The sequence below is a fragment of the Nematolebias whitei genome, chromosome 16 (genome assembly GCF_014905685.2).
Source record: "Nematolebias whitei isolate Nwh7 chromosome 16, NemWhi1, whole genome shotgun sequence".
In the NCBI taxonomy this organism is placed as follows: domain Eukaryota; kingdom Metazoa; phylum Chordata; class Actinopteri; order Cyprinodontiformes; family Rivulidae; genus Nematolebias; species Nematolebias whitei.
In genome coordinates, this window is record NC_056513.1 from 21,506,770 (window position 1) to 21,519,545 (window position 12,776).

General features: G+C 40.4%; 1 protein-coding gene across 1 annotated transcript in view; it reads left to right on the forward strand.

Annotated features, from left to right (window-relative positions):
* The first annotated feature begins 982 nt into the window (after positions 1-982).
* Positions 983-12,776, forward strand: part of LOC119422421 (voltage-dependent calcium channel gamma-2 subunit) — a 92,178-nt gene continuing 80,384 nt past the window's right edge. Inside the window, exon 1 of the mRNA XM_037689791.1 lies at positions 983-1,382. Coding sequence (XP_037545719.1) covers positions 1,172-1,382 — 211 coding nt within the window. The 5' untranslated portion in view covers positions 983-1,171. The remainder of the gene's footprint in view (positions 1,383-12,776) is intronic.

Genomic DNA, 12,776 nt, shown 5'->3' on the forward strand with positions numbered 1-12,776 from the left:
GAGCTTATCAACCCTTTACCCCACCACCTTTTTTATTCTCCATCATCCAAAGAGTGGGTCTGATGGCGGTCTTGGTGCCGGCTGAAACTGAGCATTTTTTTAGCTTTCTGTCCTTGATTTTGAATGCATGCTTGAACCTGCTGGCTTGAATCTGTTCTCTCTTTTCCTTTAGCACATCCAGTACTAGTTTTCTCAATACGTTCTGCACTCTGCCTGTCCATCTTTGCTTGTCTTCCATCGCCCTCTTTCCAACCAAAATTCAGTTCAGGTTAGAGATCAACCTTAATAATTCACAGAAGCAGCCTAACCCCATCACTGAATTGTATCATCCTTCATCTCAGGGCTCTGTTTTTGCTTAGATGGAGGGAGGGTAAAGAGGTAAAGTAACCAGGCAGTCAACTGTGTAAGCCTTAACCGCACTCCGCCCCCACCACCTCATTGCTTCATCTCATTCACTATGAATTAATTCAAACTGTGTGCATCCGGGTGTTTGTCCATGTACAAGCATGTGAAAGTTTAGGTCAGGAAGTGTGTCTGTCTGTGTGTGAGCAGGAAGCTGTGCAAAGGGGTTCATGAGGGATGAATTAAAAGTTATCTCATAATAATTAAAGCTGTGATTGTAATGTCTTTAATCAAGTCAGAAAGTTAAAAAGAGCTGAACAAAGTCTGGTATCTTCACATGATCTCAGCCTTTCTCTGAGTTTGACATTTAGGGGCCTTCAAACTCAATAAAGTAGGCCCAGATCCCAGACCAGGTCTCTTGTGGGATCCACTGGAAGCCTGAGTTTTTAGGTCAGCGTTTATTTTTTTCCCAGAGCAGGGCAACTTAGCGCTGCTTCAAGTTCCAAATTCAGAAAGCTCGACGGCTTAGGGTGCTATAGTTGTTGCCAAAGTGTGTTTGACTCGTCTGTCGAGCCAAACGCCATCTTAAATCTTTACCTTGATCTTGTTTTTTTCACCTATTTGCTAGTGCCCCACCCAAAAACCAACCATACGATTTCCCCCGAGTTCCCCTAACTCCCCTGCCCCCCCTTCAGCCCCCCGCTACCGCCGCCCGCCCGACACAGCCCACCCCCCGTTTTCCGAGCTGGCGTGGCGACGCAAACTCACAAATATTTACTTCCTGTATATCAAAAGGAAAGGGGGTCCCCCTTTCGTGGAATGTGGCAACATGGGCGTGTTTGACCGTGGGGTTCAGATGCTGCTGACCACGGTGGGGGCCTTTGCTGCCTTCAGCCTCATGACCATCGCCGTGGGCACAGACTACTGGTTGTACTCGCGCGGCGTCTGCAAGATCAAGAGCACCAATGAGAACGAGACCAGCAAAAAGAACGAGGAGGTGATGACGCACTCGGGCCTCTGGAGGACTTGCTGCCTGGAAGGTGAGCCACAGAGACACAAGCAGCCACATATACATGCACCAACACATCAATGCTCGCAGGCACACGAGCTGATCGATCCCTGCATGCCCACACACACACACACACACAGTACTGCATTTGCGCTCACATGCCTACACATAAACTCACTTGCCCACTGTTCCGTATGTATTCTGCATTCATTTGCCTACATAACACCATCTTTCTATCGACTTATTGGGACAGCTGTGGCTGAGTGGTTAGAGTAGCATCCTCAAATGCAAGAGTTGTGGGTTCGACTCCACCAGCAGTCACAGTGTCCCTGAGCAAGACACTAAACCCCTCAATACCTCCAATGTGTGTTCCATCAGTGTATGAATGTCATAAAGCACTGATTAGTCTTTGTGCAGATCTAGTAGAGTTCTGTATGAATGGGTAAATGAGGACACAGATTGTGTTGTAAAGCGCTTTGAGTATCTCAATAAGATACAAAGGTACTATATACGTGTAGTCCATATCTATCTATCTATCTATCTATCTATCTATCCATCTATCCATCTATCCATCTATCTATCTATCTATCTATCTATCTATCTATCTATCTATCTATCCATCTATCCATCTATCCATCTATATATCTGTGTTCTGAGTTTTCTTTTTCCTACTTCAACTCAAAGCATCTCTGACCACTAAGTTCACAGTTACAGGACACCTTTAGACCAATCTGGCGTGCAGCTGAACTGCATCTTCACAACTCTAGCTAAATGTACAAGACTGCAAGTTAAACTATCCATCCATCCATCCATCCATCCATCCATTTTCTTCCGCTTATCCGGGGTCAGGTAGCGGGTGTAGCAGCAAGTTAAACTAATCTAAAGAAAAAGAAAGTCATATCAAACTGATAGAGACATGTTTTGGGTATTTGTAGCTCATTATCCATCCATCCATCCATCCATCCATTTTTGTCTTTACCTGCTTAATGCTCTGGTTAGAGTTTAACCTCACAACAAGATTGCAGGATAACCTTCCAGCTTTTCTGGGTAGAGACTTTATGCTCTTACAGCGCACAAGTTTGTTTTCTCTGAGTACTCTTGTTTCCTCCTACTGGCCTGAAACATGCATTTAGGATAACTGATAACTCTAACTTTGCACTAGGTGTGAGAAAGAGTGTGAATGGCTGTGTGTTTCATGGTCTCTATATGGTCTTGAAATGGACTTGCGATACAGGTTTACCCCACCTCTCACATCTGTACTCCCGAAAATAGGCACCAGCTCCCACATCACCCTGAACAGCCTCGATGCAGTGAGTGCCTAATCTCAGTGTAGAAAAACTACCATCATATTTCATGTAACAGTGTTTCATATCTGAAGCAATTTTAAAGTGAAACTCTTGTTTCCGATGGAGCACAGCTTTAGTTCGACCTAATTTGGTCCAATTATTATAAAACTTGAACAAAAACAAAACAAGCGAAAAATGAAGGACTATACATACCTTCACAGCTAGTTTGTATTATAGAAATGGCAAATGGTGGCAGCAAATTTAAGAAAAAAAAAAAGAGTAAAAGCTCAAGAACTTGAGATTAAAAAAATGGATTTATTAGTAGTATAAGCATCTCTGAAAATAAAATGAGTGTGTAGGCAACCGTTTGATTAGGAGAGAAAAAGAGAGAAAAGAAAGCATATGTGAGTTGCAGTGTGAGTGTGTTTGTAATCGTACAATGGGAAAACTGTGAAATGTCTCTTTATGTGTGAACAAAAAATTGACACACTTACATAGACACATATTCACACATTATACGCACACACACCAGTCTTGCTCTGTCCATCATCCGACTGAATCAGAGGATACGAGGCCACGCATTCACCTGATTAGAAGGAGCTGATGACATAGCTTCACTGCATTTTTAGGATTTTCTGCCACAATGAGCGGCTTCGGATGTTATCAGTCCATTAAATGGTCGTTATTAGTTGTTGTCATCCCCATATGTAGCAGTGAGACTGTTCCACCTACCTCCTAGTAGGTTTAAAGGCACGTTATTATCGTTATTATCGCTGATAATAGGCAGCGTCGCACAGGGGTAAACCAGGAAGTGTCTTTTTTGTAGTTTTGTAGTTTGTATGCTTATGTAACCCTTTTCCATAACCTAACCTTACACATGACCCAGAGGACCAACCCTAAACTTAACCCCCTTACCCTTTTGCCTAAACCTAATCAAGACCCTAAACCTAACTGCCAGATCCTTTACTCTAAACCTAACCTGGTGAAGCTATTATGAGCGCTAGCAAAGGTAAAAACGGAGCCTATTGTCATCGCTAACAACGCTAACAACATACCTTTAAACCCATTAGGAGGTACAGGAGGGGCAGTCTGATTGCTACCTATGGGGATGATAACAACTAATAACGACCATTTAATGGCTGATAACATTCAAAGCGGGTCCACAATCCATTTGGATCTCCTTTCTTTCTGTGTGGGAAAGTTTATTTATTCACTCTTCATCTAAGACAACAAAAGCTGTGTGCTGAGTATAATAATGTCCAAATCTTATCGAAGCAATAATTGCACAATCGGAATTCAACGTTAGCTTCTCCTTTTTGGGTTGCAGAGGTGAGAAGCAGAGTACACTATGGACTGATTGCAAACTGATCACAGGGCCACGCTGAGACAAACCAGACAAACAACCATTCGCACTCTCACTCACACTGAGGGAACATTTACTCTTATCAAACATGCATGTTTTGGTCTGTGGAAGAACAATCGGAGTACTCTGAGACATGTCATACGTGCACTGAAAGAACATGCAAACGCCACACATAAGGCCCAGAGGTCAACATTCTAGCTGAGAGTCGACAACTTGTCAACTGCGCCACCGTGTCGGACACGTTCTGAGTTTTGATTATAAAATATTCAAAATTTGCTTTGGTTTTGCCAAACGTCATGAGCAGCCTCTGCTTGTTGCTAAGTAATGTGTGTATATGTGAGGTAGTGGGGGATTTGTGCACTCACTCATCCACCTATTGCAATTTGACATTTTGACAAGAATCTTCTTTGACCTTACTTTATCTCATTTGTCTTGCTGTACAGCGTAATCCTTTCACACACTGTTATTCATCCCTAGCTTTAGAATACAAACATTAATAAGACTGTCACTTCTGTTCTGTGTTCTCAAAACTCTGGCAGTACACACAGTCTAACTCCATTTGGTTTTCCTTTTCTAATGTTAGAGCAGTGGTTCCCAATACCGGTCCTTGAGGAACACCATCCTGCATGTTTTAGTTGTTTCTCTGCTCCAACACACCTGATTCAGTGATTTAATTACTTCAAGTTCTGCTAAAGACTGTTAATCACCCATTCAACAATTAAAACATGCAGAATGGTGTTCCTCGAGGACCAGGGTTGGGAACCATTGTGTTGGGCACTGAGTAGGATGTCCATTGATCTGAGTTGATCAAAAAGATACAAATTTCTCTTTTAGGTGTTTCTTTGTAGGAAAACATTTGCTAAATGACAATGTTTTGCAACTCTGACATTGATTTATCATCGTTTTTCCACACAATATACAAGATGCTGTCATCTTTTTCTGGTCTTAGTTGTAGTAATTTCTCCAGAATTTTATACTAACCAACTTATGCTTACCAATTTCACTATGAAACCCTTTATTTTATATGTGCTCTATTTAGTTCATTCTTTGCAAGTTAAACAGGGGTTCAAACACATTATTTAGAAACAAAATGTGCATACACCAAAGCACTCTGTGACAGGTTAAACGTAAACCCTACAATAAGCAGTAAGCTATTTTCAAAAACAAATTCTACATTCATTGTCACCATTCTCTGTCTCTTTATCGTGTTAGCTGGCCTTTTCATGCTATATTTGAACAGGACAATATGCTCCAGTTCTTCACTTTTTAATTGTCTTTTAACAATCACATAAATATGGGAAGTGGGCTTTGGTGACTAAAAAATAACAGCATTACTTTCACTGGGATGCTAACAGAAACACTGTTAGCTGTAGCACTGTTTCAAAGAAAGACAAAAAAATTACAACAACACATTGAATTTTCGCTTGTTTGTGACTGCCCACTGCTCCACCTGGGGGTGGATGGGTTAAATGCAGAGAGCCAATTTCGCTATTGTGCGGGAACGTACAATGATGACAACACACAACACATTATTTATTTATTATTATTATTATGTACAAGCTAGCAATAGTATTGCAGCTCGGGTAGTAAAGTAAAAGATTTGCAAAGTAGCATTTTCAAACCTGAAGAGCCATTGCTTCCAAAATAAGACAATGACTTATGGAATTTTTATGACGCATTTATTGATTTTTGCCATGCGTGGCAGCCATCTCAACAGAAAATGTTTTATTGTTGTTTTTGTTTTGTTTTTTCTAAATCCATCTTACTGAGAATGTTGCTTTCATACTAGCAATTGGTTGTCACCTTGATAAAATTTACTCTAGCAATGAATCATATTCAGTGTTTTTCATAAAGACAAGTGTGAAAAATTGAAAACAGTGTCATTCTGCTATTAGCATATGCATTTGAAGTAGTTTGTACCAGTATTTGATTTACAACACATTAGTGCTGAATAGGCTTATACCTGAAGTGGTCTTCCTGTGGAAATGGCCAGGCATAGTAAACAGCACTGCATACACAGTTCAAGTTTTGGACATAAAAAACAGATACTAATCTTAACAACTATAGCGACACCAACTCACTAAATGCAGTATTCTGTATTGTCTGCAAAGTAGCATTATTTTTATCATTCTAAGCTTGCTTCATGACTCCAGAGATTAGAAATTGTAAAAAAAAAAAAAAAAAAAGAGCCCAAGAGAGATTTAGTATGTTTGCATTGCCCTCAGAGCTACAGTTGCTACACAGCTGTGTGGTGAGCAAAGGAGAATGAGGGGGGAAAGGGGGACAACTGAAATGTGTTGAGAAACATAAAAAAGAAGGGGAAAGAAAGGAAGAGGGAAACACAAGCAGCTCTGGTTTGCTGTCACACACCCTCAGGCATCCTGCGCTATCTTTAACACACAGGCCGACGTTCTGTGTTTTACCCAGCTTTTTACATTATACGTCACAGACTGTGATTTCCTCATGATGCTCAGAACATGACGCATATCATTTGCAGATACTGTACATACAACTGAAGCACTAGTTCAGTTTTGTCATCCCTCTGACGTGTTTGTGTTACAAAACATGAAGGATGATAAGTGGCATTTTCAACTTCTGCTAAAATTTGTGTTGGGTTATTTGAAAATGTCTTTATTTTAATGCTTTGTCCTGTATGTTCATATAAGCATGTCTGTGTGTGGAGCAGACTGCCTCATAATTAGAGCACATTGCAACACTGACATGAATGATAATAGCCAACAGTTCCAATAGATTTCCTGTGCTCATCATCAACACAAACTATTTATCTGAAGCTGCAGTTAGTGATATTCCAGGACCAGTGGGTGTACTGGAAGGGTAACTAATTACATGGAATCAGATTACAAAAATAATCCACTGGTACAAAATAAAGATACAGACCACCAATTTATCTAAAGCTCCTGTAAATGGTTCAGTGGCTTGAGAGCTCAAATAAAATGTAATCAGATAACTAAAGTAATCAGGTTAATTATTGTTAAAAAAAATTTTTATCACATCATCTTTTGTGTCACAAACATGCAGTCAGCTGTAAATAATCTAGAGACTTAGAAACAAATATGCTTTTTAAAAGTAACAATAATGAAAAATGATGAAGCCAAATACATTTTCGGTCCAAATTTTAAGGAAAAAAAAAAGTCTAGCAAATTTGAATTGGTCTAATCTACTTTTTTTTGCATCCCAAATTTGTTGTCAGTTGAGACTGCAGAAGAAAATACATTTTATTGTTGCACTCAACATTAAAAACAAATAAATGTAAAAATTGGAATAATATGGTTGAATATCGCAATACCAATTGTCCTTTGACCTCTAAAATCTAACTCAAGTGTGGGCATCAAAGGCAGTCAGTTTATTGTAACTGTCAAAGTTATGAGCATATCCCCTGGCTGCCCTAGATGGCAGCTCTCTGCTCCACACAGAGGGCTGTGGTAGCTCGATGGTCTGTGGTTGTGTCAGAAAGGGCATCCAGTGTATTATCTTTGTTCTAAACTCCTATTTTGTTGTGGTTTTAACTGACATGTTTTATTAAATTCTGTCAAGTTAATACATGATTTTTTTTTATTACCCAAACTGTACATTTTACTATAAGACTTTTTTTTTTTTTTTAGGGAAGAAAGTGTTTACAGCAATTGCTCCTCAATAAAATAAAATGCTATAAAACTGCATTATTTAGGATGTATTACAGAGCAATGCTGGGTAAGGAAATAAGAGCTATTGTTCTTCATCCATGCTGAGTCTTGCAAACAGTCAGCATTAAGCAGCACTCTGTGGGCGGCATGTTGTTGATACTGTAATAGAAGTGATTGACAAGTCAAGGCAGCTGTCAACCCTCAGTTGTCAATATGTCACAACCACCCAGCTTCTGGAAATATTTCTCAAGAAACAAACAACATACTTTGAGGTCATTTTTAACTTGCCCAAAGCCTGAAATTAAAAATTGTACCATGTTCTGGAACCATTTTCAGGCTGTTGTTTAACATACTGTATTATTTTACATTATTAGTGTTTAGCGTATATCTTAGATCTTTTAGCGTATTGTTTAGCATTCATTTAGCATATATCTTAGATCTAATGTGTCAATACTTACTTAAGTAGCATCAGTGAAGTTTATATAAGACCCGCTAGCAACAAAAAGCATCTAATAGCCACATTTTATTCAAGTTATCTCAATTGTCTATTTCGTTGTGAGACAGAAAAAAATGTCCACCATGAATCAGCCTAATAACTGAAACAGTTTGGACAAGGGGGTCAAAGGCAAGGCATGTCGGTCAAGATTTCAGCCCTTATGTTTAAAATGTGAACATTGTTATTATTATTAGGTTTATTTTTTAATTTTTTAGATGAAATCATTTTAGATTTGCTGCTAGAATTTTGAAATCCATGCTCAGTAACTTGGGTTCATTTTGGGTTAATTTAATGGTTTGGCCATCATTCCAAGAAAAGTCTAGTTCAGGCTGATCAGATCTCAATGTGTGTCCCTTCACTGTTATGTTTATTGAGATGTTAGAGTTAGAATAAAGAAGCAGATCTGGCTTTTAGGTTACGGTTTGACATTCAAGGTGGACAGTTTGCTTGTTTATGTCAGGTATGATTAAAAAGCTTGTGTAAAAGTTGTTTATGTACATTTTGCATGATGCTGGTGGTTACAGAGCATATTTTCTGAGGTGGTTTTGTTATGAAAGTTTGCCAATCACTGTTACTGATGAGTGTTTGTCAATTGCTCCCCAGGTGCATAGCTGCCCACTGCTCCACATGGATGTATATCAGGTGTGATGTGCTGAATGCAGAGAACTAATTTTGCCATTGTACGGGAACATACAATGATGACAATCTCAAATGTCCCTTCCCTTCCTTGTCATGATAAAAGACAGAACCTTACACACTGAAAAATAAACCTAGTTATTCAGTATTTAAGTAATTGAAGCAGCATTTCATCAAATATTTAAGGGTTGGCATGATCATAAACATATTCACTGTAGATTTTTTTCATCTGCTTGCATTTTTCTGTTGAAAATGGTGGTTGACGTTCCTGTTGTGCTTAAGTAAAACAAGCCTTGTGGCTCATTTTGGAGCAGTGGGTGGGCATCACAGGGTCAGCCCTCAACTGATTCAGATCCTACTTTACTGACGGATCCTTTTGTGTCTCCATCAAGGATTTTAGTTCTGCAGCGACAGAGCTTAAATGGGGGGTTCCGCAGGGGTCCATCCTGGGTCCCCTCCTATTCTCTCTATACCTGCTGCCACTTGGTGCTATTTTCCGGAAACACAACATACCCTTTCACCTCTAAGCCGACGACTGTCAAATTTTCTTTCGCCTAAGACAACAATGATACATGCTCTATTCAACCTCTGCTCCACTACCTGGCTGACATCAGGGACTGGATGGCTTTAAACTTCTTAAGTTTCAATGAAAAGAAGTCTGAATTCATGTTGTTCCCTCCCAATGACACGATCGCAAACCACTGCATCGACCTTTCCACTCTAACCCTGTCAGAAAAACAAAAAGTCACTAATCTGGAAGTGATAATGGACCCTTCCCTGAAACTTAACAATCATGTAAACATGGTTGTTAAATCATGCTTCTTCCAACTGAGGCAGCTGTCTAAACTGAAGCCCATATTGTCCAAAAATAACCTGGAGACAGTAATACATGCATTCATTACATCTAGGCTTGATTACTGCAATTCACTCCTGTTTGGTATCAGTCAGACCTCCATTGCACGACCACAACTGGTCCAGAATGCAGCAGCCCGATTGTTAACCAGTACAGGCAAAAGAGAGCACATTACACTAGTTTTGGCCTCACTGCACTGGCTACCGGTTCACCTTCGAATCCAGTTAAAAATACTCCTGTATGTCTACAAATCGCTGAACAGTTTCGCCCCCCCCCCCTCCCCCCATCTCTCTGATCTGCTACAACCGTATGTCCCACCATGTTCCCTGAGGTCAGTGGACCAGTTGCTCCTCACAGTTCCAGGAACTCGTCTTAAGCACAGATGTAACAGGGCCTTCTGTGTAGCAGGTCCAAGACTTTGGAACGAGTTACCGCTGCTTGTCAGACTGGCCCCCTCCCTCTCGGTTTTCAAATCCTGTTTAAAAACTCACTACTATTCAGTAGCTTTCAACACCAGAGGATTTGTGTTTTGAGCCTGCATGCTCCACACTGGTTTGTCATCATATTTATTATCTGCATCGTTTTATGTCTATATTTTTGATTTACTTCATTTTGTATATTGCTTTGTGTGTTGTCTGTTGTTCTGTCTGTACAGCACTTTGGTTGGCCTTGTAGCTGTTTTAAGTGCTCTATAAATAAAATGGTATGGTATGGTATGTTGATCTAAGTACAGCAGGAGTGTTAACTGTGGTATATGGGGTTAAAAACAAAAGTACAGTTCCTTACACAATTTTTGTAGTTTTAATTGCTCTTATGCTGTTTTTTTTTTTTTCATGACAAATTCTCAACTACAGAAAGTGCCTTCCTGCACAATCAAGAATGAAAAGTTGCATCATTATCATTTAGGATCACAATTTTTTCCTTAAGCACATTGACCATGTATTACTTTTTCCAATTGGAGGTGTATTTCTATTAACTTTTTAAATAAAACTACATACATTATTCAATTTAATATTTATATTCAAGTTATTAAATTATACGTAGGTATGCACTCTCTTGTTTTATCTATCCACAAGTAGGAATGTTTCAGTTCCTCCTAACCCACACTCCTCTGTACAGCAGCTATTGAGTCTGTGCCGTCCAGTATTTCTGTCAGCCTGGATGGATGGTGCAGTGATGGTGGTCCATCTATGGAGGCTGGCTCTAAAGATCCAGCCTGCCATGAGTTTTCTTGATAGATCTTGCCTCAGGACACTCTCTTGTTCCTAGGCACAGTCCAGAGCTGCCCTGGGGGCCCCGGCTTTGACAGGTGGAGCTCAGCAGGCTTTAAACGCTGCCATTAATCTCCATCACGGCAGGTTTGAGAGCGAGCGAGGTGTGTGTGACAGGAGATATGTTTCTGGGAATGAGGTGTGAGTATCTGAGAGTGTACTGCAGCTATGTGTTTATACTACTACAACACTAAAAATCCTTTTTTTTAGTGAAAACACATGAACCTTTTGAACCTATGAAAACCTTAAAACATTAAATGATTTCCATCAAAGACATGACCAGGGTTGTCATAACACATGATTTGATGTTTCTTTGTGTGCTTGTTTGCTTGTTTGTGCATGCTCTGCAGTTATTTTTTTGTTTGTCAATATGTGTGTTCTATTATGTGTGTGTGTGTGTGTGTGTGGGTGGGGGTTGTGGGGGGTGGTGTGGTGTGTAGGGTGTCAGTCTAGTCTTTTTTTCTTTTCTTTTGCCGTTTTCCTCTTCAGGGGTCACCACAGCGAGTCATCCTCCTCCATCTCATTCTGTCCTCACTCCAACTACCTCCATGTCCTCTCTAACTGCATCCATATATCTCCTCTTTGTATTTTTCCTGGTAGCTGTCATTTTTAACATCCTTCTACCAGTATACCCACTGTCGCTCCCCTGGACATGTCCAAACCATCTCATTCTGGCCTCTCTAACTTTATCTCCCAGTTGTTCAACCTGTGCTGTACCTCTGATGATCTCATTCCTAATCTTACCAGTCCTTGTCACTCCTAAGTAGAACCTCAACATTGTCATTTCTGCTACTTCTAGTTTTTTCTCTTGTCTTTTTTGTCAGTGCCACTGTCTCTAGACCATACAACATAGCTGGTCTCACCACTGTCTTGTAAACTTTTCCTTTGACCTTTGCTGACACCCTTTTGTCTCAAATCAATCCTGAAACTTTTTGCCATCTACTCCATCCTGCCTGGACTCTCTTTTTCACCACATGCCCCATTTTCCTGGACAGTGAACCCTATTTACTTGAAGTCAGTGGTTAATTTGAGCCAGATCCTGCCGGAACAAAATCTGGGAACTCCCTCATTTTCACCGTGTGCGTTCCGGCAACTGTTCGCTCAGATCCAGCAGCTCATATCTCCGCCCATAAAAGTCCAATGTCATCGCACATTTTTATTTTGACTATTTATTAAAACTACAACGAGAGGATATTGTCCATGTCTGTGGAGTGGATATTACTACTGCAGCAGACGCACCAGCACGCGCACATGCTGCTGCCAGCAGAGACGCTGACCGCATGTCCCGCAGAGATGAACCATCTTCATCAACCTACAGATGTGTCTCAGAAACCAAAGCAGCACACGAACATTTTAACGGCACAAACCAGCAAAAACGTAGCACTAACCACCCATTGCATTTACTGGAATTTTTGACATGGGTGGGGTGACAGCTTCACCTCGCTCAGCTGTGCGCCCTGCAGACAGTATGTCAGTATGATTTACAGAGGAGCGTCTCTAGACAGCTCTACAGAGCGCACACAACTGCCAATGTGTCAGAACTCCTGTTTCAAAGATAATAAATAAAAACCAACTTATAGTAAAAAATATATGATGGAAATGTTTGATGTGTATTATTCATTTTACATCACGTTTCAAAATTAGTCAAAATAACAGCAATCAAAATGCCGAAAACACAGACACATTTATTATCTAAAATAAATGGATGGATGGATTGTCCTCAGCTGGACAACAGAGAATTGAAGCACCTGAAAGGCAGTGGTAATGGAGATTGGAGCAGAACAACACACAGGACTGAATTCAGCTGAGAAGAGTTTGGGTCAGACAGTGAAGTTTGTGTGTGTGTGTGTGTGTGGGGGGGGGGGGGGGGGGGGGG